At 36.1% G+C, this 23,480-nt stretch overlaps 2 protein-coding genes, 2 non-coding genes and 1 pseudogene across 4 annotated transcripts; 2 read left to right on the top strand and 3 right to left on the bottom strand.

The window, feature by feature from the left end:
• Positions 1-6,154: 6,154 nt before the first annotated feature.
• Positions 6,155-6,251, bottom strand: LOC121797540. Its single transcript, XR_006049903.1, has one exon. It is a non-coding gene; the product is annotated as a small nucleolar RNA R30/Z108 (small nucleolar RNA).
• A 122-nt stretch (positions 6,252-6,373) lies between these two features.
• Positions 6,374-6,478, bottom strand: LOC121797490. Its single transcript, XR_006049856.1, has one exon. It is a non-coding gene; the product is annotated as a small nucleolar RNA Z107/R87 (small nucleolar RNA).
• A 5,090-nt stretch (positions 6,479-11,568) lies between these two features.
• Positions 11,569-12,271, top strand: LOC121794002 (annotated as a pseudogene).
• A 2,841-nt stretch (positions 12,272-15,112) lies between these two features.
• LOC121794161 (MOB kinase activator-like 1A) lies at positions 15,113-17,580 on the top strand. Its single transcript, XM_042192205.1, has 7 exons — positions 15,113-15,223; positions 15,894-15,942; positions 16,020-16,128; positions 16,499-16,592; positions 16,966-17,099; positions 17,183-17,346; positions 17,450-17,580. Exons 1-7 carry the CDS (start codon positions 15,198-15,200, stop codon positions 17,519-17,521), a joined length of 648 nt encoding a protein of 215 aa, XP_042048139.1. The 5' UTR covers positions 15,113-15,197; the 3' UTR covers positions 17,522-17,580.
• Positions 17,581-17,913: 333 nt separating this feature from the next.
• Positions 17,914-22,554, bottom strand: LOC121796251 (O-fucosyltransferase 35-like). The gene is made up of 9 exons (XM_042195044.1): positions 21,893-22,554; positions 20,470-20,637; positions 20,301-20,373; positions 20,130-20,200; positions 19,950-20,038; positions 19,627-19,759; positions 19,176-19,411; positions 18,573-19,049; positions 17,914-18,486 (listed from the first exon to the last, which is right to left on the bottom strand). Exons 1-9 carry the CDS (start codon positions 22,379-22,381, stop codon positions 18,285-18,287), a joined length of 1,938 nt encoding a protein of 645 aa, XP_042050978.1. The 5' UTR covers positions 22,382-22,554; the 3' UTR covers positions 17,914-18,284.
• Positions 22,555-23,480: the final 926 nt, after the last annotated feature.

The following is a 23,480-nucleotide window of genomic DNA, read 5'->3' as shown; positions in this document are numbered from 1 at the left end:
CCACTTTCGATGTGGGACAAACTCATTCTTGGTTGTTTCTCTTTTATAGAGACATCCTTCAATGTTTTATGTTCCACTTTGGATGTGGGACAAACTCATTCTTGGTTGTTTCTCTTTTATAGAGACATCCTTGAATGTTTTATGTTCCACTTTCGATGTGAGACAAACTCATTCTTGGTTGTTTCTCTTTTATAGATACATCCTTGAATGTTTTATGTTCCACTTTCGATGTGGGACAAACTCATTAATGAAGATGTTGTAATGTTATTTTAATTTTAATGAAGTGTGTTTTTTAATTAATGTACTTTTTAAAATTTTAATATTATTATTGAATTTTCTCGTATCTGTGTCGTAAATTAAATTCCGTATTTTGTGTGATTGTTAATTATTTGTTTTTAGTGCTGATGATGTGGCTAGGCTATGGCTGGGCTATTGCTTGTCCAGTTGCTTGTCCTGATGATGTGGCAGGGGGGATTTTAGTGCTGATGATGTGGCAGAGGAGTTTGTGGCAGAGGAGTTTGTGGCTGGGCTATGGCTGGGCTAATATAAGAGCATGTTTTGACATCATTTGTTGTTGGGCAGCGCGCACTCGGGCTCAACCATTAGCTTCCTTTAATCCAGTATATTTACATGAATAATCTAAGAAAAGTTGCTTCAAATGCATTATCATTTGGAAATATAACAGTAGTAAATAGAAGTAGTTCAATTTTTAAGAATTCACATTTACTTTGAATATTACAATTGATATACTCCATAACAATACAAACACCCAACAATAAACAAAAAATAGAAATAGAAATAGAAATAGAATAAACGTGTATGCCAAACACTACCTACGAATCTACGATACTGATATACCTTAATATAATGGTTGATTTATTTTTTTATTAATTTTTTGGTTGGTTTAATGGTTAGGAGATGTGCCAAACAGGCCATATTTCCTGATTTAATAATGATACCTTATCTGCATTTATTTAAAATCCAATAAATGTACATTTATATCAATTCGATGTTAAAACAATTTCGGTACAACTCTCCGACATAGAAAGTTACAGAATCTATATAAAATTTTATGTATTTATCTCACAAAAAAAAATCAATTTCCACACATTCTATCAAATTAAATGTATTCTGAAATATTTTTAAATTGTGAGGACATCACTGAATGCATGAGCTATACTCAGCTATCACACAATAACTCCTTCACAAAGCTTTAAATAGGGAACATATAATCATCGAAGGTGAGGTTCATTATGTCAATGAATAAGAAATTTGAAACTATAAAAAATAAATATTAATCATGCAACAATTTACTTGGTGTGTACATGGCTAGGATTTTTAAATAGTTGGTCATATGTATTCACAAACAAATTTGGACAGACAAAATTATGGAGTATTAAAATAAGCACATCTTGTTGAATTCTCACTATGTTCGTATTTGGTAGATGAGTTGACCATTTATAGTCAAAGATAGGTTTTCTTTTTGATCTAATAGTCTAAAGTGGTTAATAGTTACTATCATGTGAAAATAAAAGGATGAGGGTTTGGGAACAAAGCATATGGATTGCAAATTATAATTAAGTTAAAATTATTTAATTGAAAAGACTTTGCTTAGCACAAGTTGCATTTCATGCCTCACGTGCCTAATGCCGTCTAGTTGACAACTCGTACCCTTTACTAGTTCATATCTTCACACTCTTCTTATTAAATAATCTAAAGTAAACGATTTCATGTGACAAACTTTTCAATAGGATTAATTATTTATATTGTAGTATTATCCTATTGTGGTGTCACTTAAATCTTTTGGTACTCTTTTTCCTTTTTCTCATTTTCACTAATAATTTCTCATTAAATTTTAATCGTGGTAACTAATTAAATATTATTACATTAAAATTGTTCTTACATCGGCTTAGTCTTTGATACTTGGACATTACTTGATTCTTCTAATTTTTAAATTTACCTATCTAAGCATTGAAATGATGTTGTTTTGATGTTAATTAGGTGATAAAAATTGTCACCCAAGAATTCGGTGGTACAAATGTGAAAATGTGCAACCGTATTGGTGAATAAAAGTGTTAGGAGTATTATTATTGTGAATAAATTACTTTTGTTATGAATAAAAGTGATCATGTTAAATATAAAAGTTATTCTTCTAAAAATGTGCATATGTGAGAAGGTATAATTGCGTAAATGTGAGGAAGTTAAAATATGAAAAGGTGCAACTACAATACTCTTATTATTGAGTAGCTAGTAGTTCTCATTATTTTAATAAGATCATTAATATTTACACTCACTAATAATGAGAAATATATGGTGCGAAATACTGAAAAATAAGATAGTTTTATTAGAAATCTTATTCTTTCACTCTAATTAACTACTTTCATAGTTAGGTTATGACAAATTAATGGGGAAATTTATATGACAAATAAAAACACATTAATGTGTCTAGCCCCTGTTTGCAATTAATTTGTCTTTGTACTATCCAATATAAAATTGCTACATATACTTTGATTTCATGCCATTCATTATACTATTTCATTGAATACTAGTATTAATTATAACTATAGACCTACTAAAACAAGTCTTGATTTTGTACGAATCAATAGCTGTCATTTTTAATTATAATTATAGACCTACTAAAAATCAAGCAATTTTTTATAGTCGAATATGGGTTAACTATATCAAACGAAAAGTGATGATAATATATTTAGTACATTTAGAAACTATTAATATGTATTAATCACTTCAAATTATTAGTATAAGATTTGTTTCTTTTACTTTATGCTCCTCATTTTATTTTCTTCCTGAAATTAATTTTTTGTAACAATTTTTCTCTATTTCCTTCTCTAATTTTATATCTATTAATTCTCAAATCTCGAATATTTGGTCTACGTAGCTACATTTGTGTCCGCCCTTACATAGAGTAAATCTTTGTTTGTGTAGTTAGTTGCGAATCACACTCGAACAACTATATATGTAAATTTGTCAAAATTGTTGTTTATCTACGAGTCAGCTCGTCACGAGTTATGACAATATTTCGATCTTAGACATCGCTCTGATAAATAAGCTAAATCCTCCTCACTTTTACATACTCAAGTAGATGAAAATAGGACAAATTTATATTTTCAATAAATGCCGATTATCGGAGTTTATGATTTTTGCTTAGTTATTGCACATTTTCATGGGCTTTTTATTTCTTGTTATTTGTAGTTATCAAATTGCTCTTTAGTTGTTTAGTTTATTGTGATTGTGTTGTTTGTTCTCTAGGCATTATTCAGATATGTTGTGTGTCAAAAACCATATAGGTAGGTCTGACATTATTGTGTGTTAAGTATTTATTATTCGATACTATTAATTTATTTATGTTTTTGTTTTGTTTTGTTTTTTTGATGTATATTGATTTTTCCCACACCGTTAAAGTTCTCCGCTAACATGTTCTGACTTCATGCATTTTTGCTTTAGGAAAAAATGAAAAATTAGATTCATATATCTGACCTATTCTAAGTCTTTCAATATATCAAAACGTAGGAACGCCAATTGAATTTTAATGCTCTATTGCCCATGGTCGTAGTGTACTTAAAATATCTTTAGAAATAAAAATATTGTTTTATTACAACACACTTTATTACTTTAAACACGCATTAATCTCATAATTCAATTAATTAGCTAGTGTAGTCTCACTTAGACAAGTGTGATTTTTTCATTCGAAAAAGTACATTATTTAGATGAATATATTAAGACTCATTATATTTTAATAGTACTATTTCCCACCTTCAAACATTTATTTTTATGTCCCACCTTAATACATGTCGACTTAATCCGTGCCCGTTTCATTTGGGTAATGACTAGACACAAAGACTAAAGTCCATAATTCAATCAATCAATGGTTGGTCAAAGTACTACTATCATATTAATAATTAAACTTATTAATTTGTAGTGATGTAATTATTGGCATCATAGAGATATGGACTAAGGGACCATGCTTTGTCCCAAAAAGAAATAGCAAGAAACTGGTGTGCATCATGTAGTATAATATTAGATGTAATCTCATCATGTGGTGTGGTTTGTTGGCATTGTTGCTTTACCACAAAATCTATGTTTATTGCCTTCTATGGATCAAAATGACTTGCCAAAAGAAACAAAGAATTAATTGAATGTTTATAGGCCACAATTTTCTAATGTTTATCCAAAGTTTGGCGGATTATATATAATGCAAAATATTAATTGAGATAATTATGTGTGTTAGGTGCAGACTCTGTACAATATAATGATGTATATTTCGTATTTGAGAGCATTCACAGCGAAGAGTACACCGCTGTCCGTCCGTCCGTGCCAGCGGCACGGCACTGCTGTCCGCCGCTGCGCTCTTGCCGCTGGCACGGCGCTGCTCTTAGCTAAGAGCACGTCCGATCGAGCAGGGCGACGTGACGCGTTTCTATTAGCCATTGACCTTTTCTTTTTTTTCTTTTTTTAAAAAAACCAAAAATAATACCAAAAAAAATTTGGATTCCAAAAAATATACAGATTTTATTACCATTTTTTTTAAAATTTTTTTGAAATTTTTTAAAAAGATTTAATCCCAAAATCATCTATAAATACACACATTCATCATCCATTTGGGCGAAATTCGGCCACGAGTAGTGAATTTTTTTTAATTTTTTGAATTTAATTATGTAATTTTTAATTTTTTTGTAATTTGTAATATTATTCTGGTTATATTTAATGCATTTTAATATTATGAAAATGTTTTTATTTAAATTGAATAATAGAATGGTGAGACCCTTGAGTATGTCCTTGCGGAAGAGCACGGATGTAGGTGTTGTGCTCTTACCTAAGAGTAGAGAGTAAAAGTGGGTCCGGGCCCATATCCGTACTCGTTGGCAAGAGCACGGATGTGGATGCTCTAAAATGTTATTATTTGTTTCGATGGTACAAGCTTTTGTATAATAATTTACACAAAATATTAAATATTTATGATGTATGTATTTTAGTATCATTTGAGTATTATTATGTATCACAATCACTAGAAAAATGAGCTCTTTAAATTTATGTGTATTTGGGGTGGGTAGGAGGGGGACTTCAACTCTTACAATGCTAAAACTTTATTTTGTTTGACCATAAGTATACCAAATCCATCAATCCGATTAATCCTTCCTCGACTGAATTTGCACCCCAACCGTGTTACAAATCATTGGTTAAAAAACTACATTATCAGATTTTTTGTATTTTATGTGAATTGTTATGCAAAAGTCTCTATCATCACAGTAGATTTTTTCATTTATTTATAATTGACATCATAAAATGATCTTGATCAAGTTTATCCTTGTTTGTTGAAGATTCACCTTAGGTTAATATGGACCGTTTGAATGAAATAATTATCCCACGAACAAGTCTTGGACGGCATAACATAATTCCACTCGAAGAAAAGTAAAAAGGCAACGAATTAGAGTAATGATGGGATTTACTCTTCCTAAATTATCTACATTCTAAGGTTGTTAAAATCCATCTTGATGATATGATTTTTTGCAACATTGATACATTCAATATTTAATGATCAACCTATCTAAGCGATGCAAAGGGTCATATACATGTTCGATCTATTAATTTGCATACAATTTTTATAGGTCATGTTATCATTTCTTTATATTACTTTTTAATAGGGCTGATAACATAAATTTAAATACAATAGTACGAATTTGGACATTCAATTGGATACAATAATTCTCTAATCAAGGTTTGACGATGGTTTGACATTCAAAATCACATATGAATATATGAAAAAAATTAATTTTACATAAATTGGAATTATCCAACAAATTATTCAGAAATAGATCAGGTACTCGAATTCTGTACCATGATTTAATGTTTTGTTTTTAAACCTTAACAGATGATTCCCAACATCATTTTTCATTCTAATTACAATTTTGGAGAATACACTCGATCAATAATACTAGAAAAAATAATTTATTCTGTTAAATTAGAGACGATTCAGTAGCAAATTTAGTGCATCACTAGAGATGAGATGAGATCTCCTCTCTATCGGTCCAAGTGTTGGAAATTAAATTTTGCTTCATCATAATCATCCAAACAAAATGAATTCAATAAATTTAAGAAAACGGATTTCAAAATTGAAAAAAAAAAGAAATGGATTCGTTCACTCAGTGGTGGCGATTAGTATTGGTTCGATTCTGCCGGCAAGCATCCTCAAATAATTTCAGAAGAGGGAGCTTTGTATCCTCACAGTAAACAAATCCACCAAAACAGCATAAAATTTTCAAAATCACCGGAAACATTCAAAATTAGATACAGTATCAGATGTAAAAAAAACGGAAAAAAAATGTAAATGAAATGGATTTTACGCGGAAAATGAGAGAATCGCTCAGTTCAGCGGGATTATCGACATGCTAGCAACATCTCTGTGTAGAGAGACCAGCAATCCGGTCTGTTGAGCTTGAATTTCCGAGTCATCACAGCGATTTCCCTATTTTACGAGGCAACAAATCGAAAATTGAAAAAAAAATGAAGGAGATGAAATATGAATTATGAACATAAGAAGAGCTAGATAGAGAGAAGAGACAGATTCAATTTATGAGTTGGTGTATGAATTTGCAGGTATATATAGGGATGATCTAGGGTTTCGTTTCATATTTGTTGGGCTTCAAGCCCAAATAATTCGGATATATTAACTGATTGAAGAGTCCATTTGATTATAATAAACCAAAGTTTGGAAGAACTTTGGGCCTTTGTTATTTAAGCTTTGGGCCTAACGTTAATGGGTATTGAAGAATAAAATTAATTTATATGAACGATACAAAAACACTATCTTATACTCCTAAATTATACTCCTACTTCCCGTCCACGAAAATACTTTCATCTTTAGAAGTCACCTGAAATTAGACAAAGTCTAAATAAGAGAAATTTTAAACTATTAATAATGTGCATCCCACAATCCATAAACGCTACTTCCGCTACAATTTTCCCCACTTTCTTGTTTTACCAATTGCATATTAGAATTTGTGTTATATACAACTTTGTCAATTTAAACCAATAGGTGATGGACAATTACTAGTTCTTTTCAAAATGAGAAAAAGGGGTACCAAAGCTCCAAAATCAATAAGTCAATGGTTCAAATTATCACGATCAAATGAATAAATGATGGACTATTATTAATTCTTTTAAAAGTGAGATAAAAACGGGTACCAAAGCTCCAAAATTGATCATTCGATGGTTCAAATTATCACACGATTAAATGAGTAAGTGATTGAGTATTATTAATTCTTTTTAAAATGAGATAGAAACGGGTACCGAAGCTCCAAAATCAAATAAAAGAGATATAGTCCAATGAGGCATAACTCAAATGATAAAATTGTATGTGATGCACTAATCTTTTAGGTATAATGATTTAAATAATAATATTATGCATATATATTATATAATTTAAAAAAAACTCCCCTTCATTCCAATTTTGGTCTTTCAACAAATGAAAGCTTCCAATAATAGTACTTGATACATACAGACATACATAAACTTCCATAAAACAGAAACTTTTTAGAGCATCCACGATGGTGCGGATTTCCCGACGGACATCCCTGCGGACATCCCAAAAACACCTCCTGCCACGTCATAAGGACTTTCCACTGCACTGCCACGTCATAAGGACATCTCACTGCATAATGGCGGACATCCCCAAGGACATCCCGACGGACTTCCCACAATAATAAAAATTCACAAATTCACCAAATTAAACAATTTACGGAAATAAAGTTTCGATAAAAATACGGAGAAATTGCAACCACTTTATTTAAAAAAAACATACATAATTATTTAAAATTTTACATAATTAGTTAAAATTTTACATAATTTCGTCTCACTCCTCGGATTCCCCGCCGCCAGTACCCTCGTCGTCCCGCCGGTAGTCCCCTCGTCGCCACTCTCCGCCATGTCTCCCAACCCCAAATTGCGCCGCATACTGTTGATGATATCCTTCAGCGACGACCTGTAATAGCGATCGGTCGATGTCCGTCATTCAACCATTGCACGTAACAGGGTTTCATGTTGCGTGACGCGGGCGAGTGAGGGGAGCTCAGGATCGTTTTAGGTATGAGCTGTCGATTGGGCCTCGGCGGACCCGCTGGCGTTTCCACTCGCCATCCACGCCGCGGACTTTTGCCCCACCGGGCGACGGCGACGGGCCGACGATGAAGGTGTCGGGAACTCTGCCTCGGCGGGGGGAGTTCGTGGGAACCAGCATATCTTCGTCCGCTTCGGCCAGCCAGATTCAACACCCGCAGTAAACTTGGCCGAAGTCTGCACCACAAGATACATCTCCCAATATTTGAATTCCCCGAAGCCCGCCGCAGCGTCTTTGAACTGATGGTGGACAGAAGTTTCACATCCTCGGCAGACATGCCGCTGGTTGCCGAGCGAAGGTTGTTTGTGTAAATGCCGACGAATCGGCTGAGCTGCCTCTTCAGTCGCTCCCACTATTTCCGGCATTGCTCTCCGTTGTGAGGCTTCTCCCCTGGCGGTTTGAATTGGAGGTAGCTTTGGCTAATGCGCCACCACATCATGTCGATATGCTGGTTAGCCCCGATATATGGATCCTCCACTATACTAATCCACGCCTTCGCAAGTGCGATGCACTCCTCTGTGCTCCAGACGGTCCGCTTTTCCCGCTGGATCCCTCCCTCACCTCAGCGGCAACCGCCTCACCATCGTACCCCGCCGCAGGCGAGGTAGTGCCCCGTCCCCTGCCCCTCTCTCTCCTTGTCCTCCCCCTCCTCCATGTCACCGTTGGTGCGTCTGTGGGAGAATCTCGGATCGGAGATAGCCCCAACTCCTCAAACGAGAACGTCTCGATGCCAGTGAACTGAGTCTCGAGAGGAGGAGTACTCGGGGGGTTGTCCGTCGACAGTAAATCCATATAGGGGCGATAGACATTGTCCACCGGTGATTGGGGGACCCTCTGCCTACTCCCCCGCAGCGACAGGTGAGCCCTGCATCATCCTCGGAATCATCATCCCGGTCATCTGGGGCGGCATCATCCCCGGCATTCTGTGCATCATCCCCGGCATTAGGGTCATTTCGGCACTCATCCCGGGCATTTGGGGCATCATCCCATACCAAGGCGGGTACATGTTGTAGTACCCATGCATCATCCCCGCCATCATTTGGGCTTGGGGCATCATCCCCGTCATTCCGGACATCGTGGCGGACATTGGGGTACTTCCGCCAATGGGAAAGATCGGTCCTTGTGACTCGCTCGTGACGGGGGAATCACTATCGTGGTGCTCCATTTATCTTCGAAAGAAAAGTATTTAGAGAGAGAGAGAGAGATACACGTTAATACAAGTGGTGCGAATGAAATGAAGTTCAACGAGCCGTATTTATAGAATTTTTGAAAAAAAATAATAAAATAATCGGGACGTCCATGCGGACGTCCGTGGAGTCAACGCAATGGCGGACGTCCGTGGAGTCAACGCAATGGCGGACTTCCGCAAGGACGTCGCGACGGACGTCCCGGGAACGCCGCAGAACTCCAGTGTCCGCAGCGGACGTCCGTATCCGCGTCATCACTGTACAATGGCGGACGTCCCGTGCGGAACTCCGGCACACCGGCCGAACGGGCGTCATTGTGGATGCTCTTATTTTTGTATTGTACAATTAATCTAAGATGCCATAGAAGATAGGGAAGCAATAAGCTCCACACATTGCCTTTATGATGATTTACCTTACCAAAACAAACTTGTCCCTATCATATACACCTTTTCAATTCTTTTATGTATCGAGGACCACCCAATGCTCGCATATATTCGTAGATGATAAAAAATTCGAAGTGAAAAAGTACCACGTTTATTAATTTATAGGTTAAATGTATTCTCAAATTAATAAAGATTCTAAATATGGAGATTATAATTTTGGTTGTCACATCAAATATGATTTCACTCCCAAATTAAATTTCGTGGGACAATTACAAACAATGTTAAACCTAGTAATTTTTTCGATTCATTTTTTGAAATTACAGGTACACAATAGAATTTCACATATTTTTCTACCAATTTGCTCATTTATATATAATTATATATCATATGTAGAATTTTTCGTCTTCCCAATACTGAATTTTGTCTCCTCAACAAAATCTATATAGCGCAACAATTTAATCGATTAATGGACTAATGGTCATGATATATTCTAGTACATCCTCAGTCTATAATGTAAAATCTCATTTTGTCATTTTGTAATGTTCGTCATTACATGTATTATTTGATTTTTACTAGTAACATATACCCCATATTAAAGTGAGAATTTATTTGAGACTTTATTTCATGGACAATAGAGTATTTATTAATTTGATCGTAGTATAATAGTATAATTTGAATATATTGGTTTTCTGTTCAACAAGAGATGATGATGTCACGAATGTGGGCGTATATTTACATTTCTAAGTTTAATCTACTTCCAAAATTGTCATTGTTCAATTTGATTGTGATATAAGTATGTCAGTACACGGAACACGTGATACTGTTAAGATCCACAGTTTTCTTTGTTATATTTTACATTGACTTGAAAATCCGAGGTCGAAGATGAAACATTTTACCAACTAAATTGTTCGTCATCGCCATCACCAAGTTTATACTGCTAGAAGTTTCATTGTCATCGCATACTTACATCCAGCCCAAAATAAATAATCAATAACAATAACCACATTCCAAAATGCAGTGATGAAAATTCTAGAAAGAAATGTGGAATTTTCCATGGAAATGTTGAAGAATCACACATAGCAAAAGAGGTTGTTTTTATTGTTGTGAAGATCACATGCATCACAGCCCAGACCTCTAGTCTTCTTCTCCCTCACTGCTTAGCAATCACCAGCTGCATGGCAAAATATCTTCTCTTTGCCCCTCTCTTTATTGGCCAATAAAATTATTCCTAAAAAACTTGTCTCACATCGTTTGTGTAAAGCAATAGATATATAGTTTATAGACCAAGTATAGAGCAATAAATATAAAATTTATAGACCAAATTGGCTCTCTTTTCTTTCATAATAACAGCCGCATAGCAAAATGGGTAAATTGCCTAAAAATCATTAACTGTATTAAAATTCTTGTTTATCTCGCAACTATGAAAACATGAATTTTATAATTTTTCTCAATTTTCAATGACAAATTAATCCGATTTCCTAATATATTCTTGATTTGACGCACATATGTTTCAACTGATGACGTAGCTGAGTTATTTGCTACGTGTGTTGAGAAAAATGATAAACTCACGAGTGGTGTTTCCTCGTTAAATTTTTCAGATGTCACATTAGTTACCATTCCACCCAAATTAGACTTGAGGAAAAACTGAGAAAATTGTTAAAATTTATAATTCTTACATATGATATTCAAAATTGCAGATCTGAGCCAGAATTTAACTTAAATTCATGATTTTTACGACAATTTACCGTAACAAATATCTCCCATCTACCCTCTCTCATCCAATAGGAATCCATCCTTTCCCCACACATTCTATCTAAACCCCCCAAAACCCTATAAACACCCCATCCACCTCCCAAACACCCCAAACTCCACCAAAACAACAAGAAAGAATGAAAAAAAGCCACAATGCACCTCCTCCTCGTCCTCGTCCTCGCGGTCGCCACCTCAGAAGCCCTGGTCCAGGACTTCTGCGTGGCTGACCTCGCCCTCCCCGCGACCCCCTCCGGCTACCCCTGCAAGAAGTCCATCACTGAGAAGGACTTCGCCTCCTCGCTGCCCCCGGAAACACCCCCAACATCATCAGCGCCGCCATCACCCCCGCCTTCGACGCCCAGTTCCCGGGCGTCAACGGCCTTGGGATCTCCGTCGCCCGGCTCGACCTCGCCCCGGGCTGCGTGATCCCCCTCCACACCCACCCGGCCGGGTCCAAGCTCATCCTCGTGACCCAGGGCACCGTCACCGCCGGCTTCATCTCCTCCTTCGGCAACGCCGTCTACCGCAAAACCCTCAGCAAGGGTGACGCCATGGTGTTCCCGCAGGGCGCAGAATCCGGGGCTGCAGATCACGGATTTCGCGCTTTTTAAGAACGATCTGCCCACGGAGATCGTCGCGAAGACGACGTTCCTCGACGTGGCGCAGATTAAGAAGCTGAAAGGTGTGCTTGGTGGGACCAGTTGAGGGAATTGTTGTTGATGAATTGTTGTTAGGGTTTATGACTTTCTTCTGCATTGCCTTTTGAATTTGGGTGTTGTTGTGTTTGTTAATTTTGTGATCAGTTATGTGTTCATTTATTCGTCGTAGTTCTAATTTTTCCATCTCAATTTTATCGATCAGTGACAGAGCTACACATTTCGTAATGGAGTAACAAAGATAGAAAGGTGAATTAATCTGATATGTTGAGGATAATATATTGTTGAGTAGTGTCTATGAATTGAAAAATGAATGATTTTACGAGCTTGCCAAAATGGAAAAAAAAAATCTATTTTAGGAGACAAACAGTATCTTAGCTAGAACTAAATTAAATAATGATTGTGGTGTGCTTTAAAATAAACATGTATACATGTATCCTATTTTTCACGCAATAAATTGCATATAGCTTCTTTACAAATGTATATCAACACTCAATGCTTAGTTATGACTTTTAAACACATTAGGAAAGAAAGGTGTATTTTTTCTTTTCCCACAAATTAAGAAAAATATTACTGGACCACCAGTTCGAATTAAATCTCAATTCAAAAAAAAAATATTTGATGGGCTTTATTTTATTTTGGAGAGAGCACCCAACATAAAAAACTTGATGGGCTATATTATTTTCGATAGTGGGCTATATATTGAAAGTATCTAATTAATAAATTTTTGTTATTGGTGCAGTTTGATTTGGCCCAAATATAATTTGGGGTTCGACACATCTAATAAATGTATATGTATGTATGCATGCAAATTGTCGGTAGCAATAGTGCTGTCTGTCATAAAAATTTTCCCAAGCAAACAAAAGTCTAATTAAGTCTATTAATTAATTTCCTAAAGTAGTTGGCTCATTATATTAGGCCCCACCCAAATCAAGCCCGGCCTGTCCAATTAATCTTTTTAGTTGTCTTATTTTGTGCATGTGTATGTGCAATATATACAATCAGATCTAAGAAACTAAACTTGCAAGAACGAATATAGTGAAGGATGTTGTTCGATTCCAAGGGTAGAAGCAGTGTGGCTCTTATAGCTAGCGGCATCTCTGAATACCAAATTTGATAGAGATTTTGGGTAATTATGAACCGACAGTGAGATTGGTCGATCTCTAACCCTACCTAGATCAACCGTTGTGTGTATATTATATATTTTGCATTTCACTAAAATATGTAGGGTAGTATGCCATTGAAGAATGGGAAAAATAGGTTTTGAATGGTGGTTTAATGAATCTAGTTGTTGTCAAGTCATCTTCATGGTAGTTTTTTGTAATGATTTGAGACCCTGTCCATGTAACATGAGAAAATCTTATTACATAGATAGTGTGAGTGTGACATAATATTGTTCCAAATATAATGTCTCTATACTCCCCTTTTTTAACCTTTTTTATGGATTTATTTATAATTTATTACCCAACATTTGGGCTATTTGTAATTCAGACCCAAAGACACAATTTTAGTAATTTTCTCCAATTTATACCAACTCAATTTATTGGGCTAGATGAAGTCGAGATTGAAAGATCGTTGTTTGGAGAGTCATTTTATGTCATCAACTTTATCATTGCACTGCCACCGAGTCTTAACTCCTAATCCAATCACCCATTTGTAACGCATCCAACAATGAAATCGAAGACACGAGAGAATCGTCCAACATTTGTTTAATGTTAAATAGAGTTGTAATAATAATCATAATTTGTACATTTGATTTATTACAATCAAAGGAAATTTAAAAATAGAATGGAATGGAAATTACAACAAAATAATAGTAAAACAAATCAACTTTAAGTCGATTGGAGGAAAGCTATCTCTTTCAGCAAGACAAATTATGTTTCGGGCGGTGTTCTCGGATTGATATGTCTCTAAGGGTAAGACTACTTTTTCCTAACACTAGGCACCAATGAACTTAATGTGATTTCAATAAATTGACCAAATAATGCTCATAATAAGGCTAAGTGTGAATATGTTATGATAATTGTAGAGTATTTTCTCATCTCGCAACCTCTTGCATATATATAGGCAAAAAGTGGGATGTGTAAACGTACGACTCTCATAATACCTAATTTTTTTTATGGAAAAAGCAAATTTCTATCGTAATACCTCACAATAATTCTTAAGGATACGACCAATCGAAAGAACAAAAGACTTGTCACGTTAAATGAAAAGGTTACGATTTCCTAAAATTATCAATTTTCATTTAATTAAATCTGTTAAATAAATTACTTGTAGGCACATATATTAACGTTATCATTTAAATAGATTTCTTAATTAAAAATAAATGTTGAAATCGTAATTAACAAATAAGTAGTCCTTTAAAAAAATATTTACAATTTGTATCTGCAAATATGACAATAAAATAATTACGGAGTATTTGTAAACGATAACCGTATACCATATCTTAAACGAAACAAACCTATTCAATACGATTTACAAATCTAACTTTTTAATTCCATATGATAAAAAATAAAATAAAAAAAAAACAATTGAGTAAACGAGAGTTGATAAGTTGAAATTAAAATAAAATAAAATTGAGTTGATAAAATTTCAAAGATTGAGATAAAATTACTAAAAATCAGGATACAATTACTAAGATTTAGGTACTACCGTAGTAGAAATTATAAAGATTTTGATAACAATCTAGTAATTTTTTTTTCTTTTTGGGTGTCAACTAGTTCCGGATTTTCTTTCAACGATACCTGTTAATATCCATATTTATAACAAAAGTCACAGCATTAAATTCAAAATAAATAGAAAGCTAGAACAATAAAAGAAAAAAGAAAAATTTGCAAAAATAATAATTGTGAGAAAAACCTGATGTTAGATTTGGATTCGTGGCAGAAGACTTTTGTAGTCAGAGAATCTACCAAAGCAGTTGTCCTCTTCTACCCAACTTCAAGTCTTGAATGCCAGACTGTCAGACCTACCCCTATTCATGTGTGTATATATATTACAGATAAGAAAACATGCAAAACCTTTTTTCGAATAAAACCCTCTCTTTATCACTCCCAACTATTCAATTCTCATCAATTTCTGACTAATCATGAGTCTCTTCGGCCTTGGCACCAGGCAATTACTTCTCTTTACTCTTTTTTTTTTCAATCTTGTGTTTTTTTTACTTATCTTTTGCAGTTTGATTGAATTTGTGTTGCATGCAAGTTGATGTCTAGTTTGATTCTTGATTGTACACATTTTGTGTTATGATTTATTGATGTTTACTTCTTGCTACAGCTGTATTTTTTTTATTGATGATTTAGTGCATTTATATATCTTTGCCAATAAAAAGTTGATATTTTTGATGTATTAAATTCATCTATGTGGATTAATTAAGTTGTTTTGCATCAATTTGATGGATTTAAGTGAATGTAGGTTGTTTCTGATAGATTTTGCAGAAATCTTGGTTGTGGTTAGATTTGAAGAGGCGATGTTATGATTTATTTCCACCTTATTGAATTGGAATGAATTAATTGCAGAAATCTTGACTGAAGTTAAATTTGAAGATGATGGTGTTATGATTTATTTGCACTTTACTGAATTTGAATGAATTAATTACAGAAATCTTGATTGAAGTTAAATTTGAAGATGATGGTGTTATGATTAGTGAATTTAGACTTTGCAGAAATCTTGAATTGAATTAGATTTGAAGATGATTGTGTTATGATTTCTTTCCACATTAAATTTTATGATCTCTTTCTACATTAGTGGATTTGAGTGCTGATATAAGTTTACATGTGTGCAGAAACCAGAAGACTTTTCGCGCCAAAAAAGGTTCGACTTCTGGAATCAAGGTAGTTCATTCATCATTTGCTTGATTTGAACAAGTTGGGAATGTTGATTGAGGTTTTTATTTGATGAAAATGTGTAGAGTCTGCACCTTAAGAGGCACATTGATTCGACTTTGGGCAGCGGGAACTTGAAGGAAGCTGTGAGGCTGCCCCCGGGCGAGGATGTCAACGAGTGGTGGGCAGTAAATAGTAAGATATGATCTTGCTTTAATAGTATTTGATTCTTTTCTACTTCTGTATTGATGGATCTGTCGTCTTCCCATTGAGTCTCCGAAGCTTCGAAAGTAGAATTACTAGTTTGGATTAGTGGAAAAGGAAAGTGAAAGAAGAAAAGTGGATTTCGTTCGAATTTGCTATTTTAAGTATTTGTCTTGGCACGAGCAAATTGAGTGTGTGATTAGTAACGATACTGGATCATGTTGTCGTTATCTTGCTTTGAGAACCTATTGTTATGAATCTACACTTGCTGTGTTATTATGGTAACCGTCTTTATGTATAAACGACAAAGCTGATCTTCGTTGTAACTGATTCCGAACGCTTGGTTTGTCGCTTTGTGCAGCTCTCGACTTCTTCAACAATGTGAATGTTCTCTATAGCACTTTAACTGAATTCTGCACTCCGGCAACTTGTCCAACAATGACTGCAGGACCAAAGTATGTCTCTTTTTTACTTTGATGTTATTATCTTAAACGAATAATGAATAAATGCAACGCGTAGAGGCTTCATTTCACGACACGTGGTGCTTGAATAAGAGGAATCTCTCTATTTGTTTGAATCTCAAAATTTTGTGAATAACTCTGCTCTATTAATCTGATATTTTTGCCTTTTGTAGATTATTTCATTCTCAATTGAACTTGTGCACATTAATATGTGTATATCCGAGTATTCGATTCTATTTCTTCGTTTTCATGTTTAGAAAGATCTGTCTAAGCATCTTAGGATCCTTCAGTTTCTCATTAGTATAAGGGATTGAAATATCTTGGCAAATGATCAACGGCTGCATACGCTGTTTTCGTTTCTCTACAGGTACGAGTACAGATGGGCCGATGGAGTCACCATAAAGAAGCCTATCGCGGTGTCTGCTCAGCAATACGTTGAGTATTTAATGGATTGGATCGAAGCTCAGCTCAACAATGAGTCCATTTTCCCTCAAAAGCTAGGTGAGTACTCGGCTTTAATTTCTGTACTAATTCATCTCTTGCTCTGATCAAAGTCATGCTGAGGCGTCGTCTCTTTGCTGCAGGAAATCCATTCCCGCGCAACTTCCATGATGTCGTGAAGATAATACTGAAGCGGCTGTTCCGTGTGTACGCACACATCTACCACTCACATTTCCAGAGGATTGTGAGTCTGAAAGAAGAAGCTCATCTCAACACTTGCTTCAAGCATTTCGTGCTCTTTACATCGGTAAGGTTTATATTCACGTGGCATCTACTTCTCGACTAGCTAGCCGTCTCGTGGCTCTCGTCTCTCTCTTCTGACTCGATCGTGTGATTTGGATGTGATGCAGGAGTTTGGATTGATTGAGAAGGCAGAGCTTGCAGCTCTTGACGATATTGTTGAGTCTATTTTGCAGAAATAGAATCAATTGAGGTCATTTCCAACTAATTTTCAAACTTAGTTTTAACATTTTACACTACTTTCTATTATCACCAAATTTTACATTATGGTGACTTGAATCTGAGATTTTACAGTAGAAATTGGTGTTTGTTTGTTACTTATACTTGCCTTGTTTCTTTATCTTGAGAAGGTAATAACAACTATCCTTCATAAGGGTTAGAATTTATATCGGTTTGGAAATCAAATTGTAACTCAATTAATCAAAATTTGAAGAAGAAAAAAAATAAATTTGATTCAATATTTCAATTTAGTTCAATTAACCAATTTTCTGGTATTCTGGCCACCCTTGCTAGTAATGATCATATGAATATTCAACAATAATTACCTTGAAAATGAAACTATACATTTGTGTTCTGTAAAAAAAGACAATAACTTGTCTTGATTATATCACAATATATTGCTCAAGTGTTTGATCCAAGAAATACAGAAGAAAGTAACATAATCTAAAATAAAATTATACTCATTTTGTGTAATTTATAACATCCCTATTCCCACATGATAGTACAAGAAATATGTTGTAAGTATTGCATCTAAGAATCAGTGCAAAGTTTCCAATCAATTAAATGCTTTTGGTCACATAAACTCAATTAGTATACTTGACCAACCTGCACTGCACCAACCCTTTATAGAATCAGTCCACCAATTCTTGATTCCGAAAACTCGAATCGCCTCGCGACCGAACCCCCTTTCGGAGCAGCAAAAATCTTGACCCGTCCGAGCTTCTTCTAAGTCGAGGGCTTTCTCTCACAGATGCACCCAGGGAGAGGGTTTGCATAGAAACTTTCTTCCAGCTTCGGGAACTCGCCTGGCTCCCTCATGTACGGCCCACCAGTTCGTTCCTCGTGAAGCTTTTTCACTTTGGACTTGAACTTCTTCCAAGTAATGCTCCCTTCATCCAACTTATCAACCAGTTTTACGAAATTCATCCTGATAGAGACGAGCGATAGGTGAGTCGTGAAGGGATTTACTACAGATGCGGATATAGTTTGAATGATGATGGATTTCGAAGGTACCTGTCTGGATTAATAGTCTTCTTGAAACCTTCGAAGCGTCTATGACCTTGCACCGCCTTGGCCATATTCCCGTCATAGGTGTAAACGAAGACGTCACTCTCAAGAGCAACAGCGTAGTCCAGACCAGCCAGCATGTTCTGGTGATTCCTGAACGGGTTCAGCTCTTCCTCAGATGCGAGAGACGAGTGGGAAAAGATATTGGGGAAGTTTACGTTGAGGTATTCCATGCTCCCGTTGCCAAAAGCTTCACCAGCCACCAGGTAGATCCTGGTGCTCGATGGGAAGCCTAGCGCCTTAAGCAAGAGGGCGGTCTCCCTTGGAGTCATGGGGCAGCCACCGAGCATTCTTCTTTCGGAACCATCAATGTCTTTCTCCTTCCAGTGGCTGACCTCGTTCCGCATCTGGCGGAGTTCTTCATCTTCTTCACTGGTCAAATTATGGCTGCATCCTGTAAAAGCAAGCATGTCCTTCTCATATCTGCAACAAAATCGATTAAAAGATCAAATTCACGACTCGCGTACTAGTAGCCCTAAATCGAAAATGCATATACTACGCAAAAAACGACCAAAGGTACTCAAACATGTCATAAAAACCAGATGATACCTCAAATGGAGTGCAAGATAGGGGCTATTGTCATCTTGTCGCATTCTCGATACCAAAATTTTCCCCAGATCTTCAATTGGAGCAGAATACTTTAGTGCTCTGTAATTCACATGGCATCTTAGCTTCTGGATAGAAGGGGGAACTCCGTTGTTCGCTAGCCGGGAATCACTATGCGTAAAGTATATCACTTTATGCTGCTTCAAGAGTGGAAGGACCTCTGATTTATAGTAGCTAACCTGTTTTTAGAGAAATCAAAAAGAGGATTTCAAATCTGCAATATTCCACCACAAATCGTCTTTTTAATTACAGAAAACAGCCGAAGAATCTGAAAAATGTAGCGTTGTTTAGATTGGCAGATGATCATCCTCCAACGGTAAAAAGAAAATCGAACTCAGGAAAATGCAGCCACACTACACTCTACAGGCTTTCGTCGTAGACAACAATAGTATACCTTTGACCAAGATATCGGAGTTTTCGAGAAAGGCTCAACTCCAGCATATTCCGGTGGCAATGTGTCAACTACGTGGACATCACCTTGTAGTGACTCGATGAAGTATTGCCAGTCAAATAGATCTTTGAAACCACTGGACACCACAACAAAAAAAAAGAAATTTCAGAATTATATAGCAACGAAGTCAGAATGAACGAAAGCATTTTTTTCGAAGAGTATCGATTGCATAACGCGTAAATATTATACTTTCTGCAACGCAAGAATTTCTAAAATGGAGCACAGGGCTCTTATTAGTGCATCATCGATGGGGAAAAAAAGATCACCTCTCGTCGGCCCAATATGAAGAGTGATCGAGAGATGGAAGGACGAGTGTGGCCTTCAATATTTTAGCAACAGCAACCATATCACAGATCTGCACTATAAAATTATATGTTCATCAGATTAAAGGGAACGGAATCTTTTAAAGGTAAGCATGAAATCAAGAAAATTCATAACAACCAGACCCCAAATCTCATCTGGTTTAGGCCGCCATTTGCATTTATCAGGAGGTAACCATTCGTTTTGGAATCCAGCTCTGCCCAAGAGATCAAACGTAAAGATGAAATCGAGCGAATCATGATGAGAGGGGAAAGGGGGCACGTAAAATAACAGTAACAATGGATACTGTGACTTACTTTTGTGACTTTTTGGTCGATCGAGGCATCGAGTAAAATTCTCACTATCAGGATCAGACCATATCTCTGAATGCTGGAAAACACAGTCACATTAGAAAGAACGAAAATCTGCTTTATTCCTTAGTATCGACCCCTAAATTAAAAAATTTAATTAGAGCTTTAGACTTACATCGGCCAATCTATCATGACCATTAACTACGCTTGAAGCCATCATTGTTACAGTTTGTTTGACTTCAACTTCGGTCCTCCCATGATCATCTTCCTTATTCACATATCTAAATGCGTGAGACCCTTCATCATGTTTACTAAAATGACTTGTCGTGGAGTCATAAATGTCCTGGTAGAGTTACAGAAAGGGATCATTAGGCAGCATGATTTACCAACATAAGTATGGCAATGAGGTAAGAAGATGCGTGACGACACAAAAAGTGAAAGAAAGCACAAAGTAATGCGGATAAAAAGAATAGCCCCACATACAGTTTCCTTTACAGGAGAGCATTACATCAATCGAAATTGTATTCATGAATATGGTATTCTAGCAGAAAAACTAAAATTTATGTATGGGTATCGCAAGAAAAGTATGCCACTCCAAAGAGGGAACAAATGTTCATGTGCATTTTGTTAACTAAGTAAGACATACAAATTAATAAAATTAAGACAAAATTCTCTGAATATGATTCAGTTTCCGGAATCAAATTGCTGCAATCACCGTGAAGACAAACTCATTAACTATTAGTGTTTTCCTTCAAGCTAAGCTAAAAACTAGTTGAAGACGTGAAAGTTAATATCGACTATAAAAAAAGGACTCATCAATACTTCATTTTTGGGATAACTGGAATTTGATTTCAGCTACCTTCTCAGCTAAACTCATCTTAACTTCCCCAAGTCCCAACAAACCGGATTTTCGAATAAGTATTCCAAATAATTACCACGCTTTTATCAAAGCATAAACAACACCAACAGTTCTGCTAAGCTGTAAGAAACAACCTAAGTACATTATTACATTATTACCTAGCAAGGTATTCACTTAAAACTACTTTACTCGAGTGGGGTAAAATTGCAAAGAAAGAAGGGAATGTCGTCCCAATGAGACAATGAAGAAATAACATATCTCTTCCTCATCACCCTTTTATGTAGTATCCACATACGTTTACGCACAAGAATGGCTCATCACCCGGAAAGCCAATCATTTCCATTTTCTCTCACCTTTTGCAAGTAGCATGACAACTTTTAACCATTCAGTTAGAGCTACATATTCAGTGATACATCATCAAAGTTAAAAAGCCAAACTAGCACAACCCGAAAGCTACGAATCTTGATGCATCCTTCCTAGTTTACCCAAATCAAGTAACACTTTCAGTGATGCATCATCAGAGTAAAAGCAAAACAAGCACAACCCGAAAGCTACAAATTTCGATGCATCCTTTCTAGTCCAAATCAAGCTAACATGAATCAACATGCCCATAAAGTAACCACAAGCCCAAAGCAAATTTCAAACCATCATCAAATCCCATCAAACCACATAATACCAGCAACAAAACAACAAAGAACAAGTTGATTTTTAGTTCCACTACAAAAAAATTTCAATCAACCTGATTGCTTCCAAGCCTGTCAATGGCGGATCCAAACCATCCCGTGGCGCAAATCTTGAAAACGCCGAGAAACAAACACATCCCGCAAAACATGAGGAACATCCACTGCCCTAGCTTCCTCTTCCCCTTCAATTCTATCCCGAATCCCCTCAAATCCACGCTCAGCGACGAAATCTTCCTCCTCAAATGCACCCTCTGCGCCGCTGCTTCTGCGGAAACCGGCGATTCAGATCTGAGGGAGTTGAGATTGAGGTCGATGACCTCATGCTGATTGTTGCTCTGCGACGAGCTGCTGCTGTTAACATTGCTATTATTGCTATTGTTGTTAGTATTATTTCGCTTGAAGGAGTGGGCGCGGCGGGTCATTGGGCCGGAGAATCGGGGGCTGTTGACGCGCTGGGAGAAGCCTCCGCCGCCGCCGCCGCCGCCGCCGCCATCGGTGGCCGTGTGGTGGTGGTGGTGGTGGTGGCTGTTATGCTGGTGGCCCATTTCATCACATCGGCATGGGAAAGAGGCGGAATTGAGGATTGTGAGGAGAGTGGGTTGATTGAATGAGGTAGATCGATCGAAATGGGGTCACTGTAACTCGCACCTCTGTTCAAATTGATTGAATTTTCGTTGTAATTGAATCGTAAATTAGTTATGTTTTCATTCTCGGTTTAAAGACAGTGTGCCTATGTTGTAGCTAATTTTGTATATAATTCAATATTTAATTTTAGGATAATGCAAAATATGATTAATCGGAGTATGAGTAATTGGTCTTAATGCGACCATATTGATTATGGGTAATTCAGAGTCAGATTTAATCTCGGGATAATTTAATTTTGTTATTTGATTGTCTATATTAGTCCACGATTTGTCACTTGTTTGGTTGTCATGGCAACTTTGAATCTTGATCAATGTTTTTTGGGTAATGATTTGCCTCCATAATAGCAAAATCCACTGCTAATATAGGTGATTCTACTTTTATTAGGAGTATTATAGTGAGATTGATTTAATTTGTGCACTTTTTTCCTCGTCAATGACTCAATTTTCCCTCTTATTTCACGTTGATGGTGTTTAGTTTGACCGATTAGTGTTTGATTTTGGCCCATTGGTGCTCATTTAGGTCGATTGGTTTTGAGAGTTTTGGTTGTGTTTTGATCCTTTTTTTTTCTTTTTTTCCATCATTTTTTTTTGTATTTTATTATCGTCGGCGTTGTGTGATTTGCTCGATGGTGTTTGGAAGGATGTTTGGAGTGTTCATGTGGTGGTGGGTTGGGTTTTGGTAGTGTTAGTTGAAAAGTTAATAGTCACTGTTTTTACAATGTTTGTCGGAAGTTTGGCTGTGTTTTTTTACTAGTGTTTGCTATGATTTTTTACAGTGAATAAGTTATTTTGCTTGTGGGGTTTGATTTTGATCAGTGAAAATTAGAGCATAAAATATTAATTTATGTAATAATTTTGTTGATCAAACAATAATACCAGTTCAATGTAGTAATTGTACTTTTTGTTCTCGGACTAATCCTACGATTATATCTCAGTATGATTCATACTACTAGAATGATAAATCAAGCATTGCATTGTAATTGTTTTGCTCAACATTCGG

Source organism: Salvia splendens, chromosome 3 (assembly GCF_004379255.2).
Source record: "Salvia splendens isolate huo1 chromosome 3, SspV2, whole genome shotgun sequence".
Taxonomy (NCBI): domain Eukaryota; kingdom Viridiplantae; phylum Streptophyta; class Magnoliopsida; order Lamiales; family Lamiaceae; genus Salvia; species Salvia splendens.
Note: the sequence above shows the minus strand (reverse complement) of the source record. Positions and strands in the feature narration are given on the sequence as shown.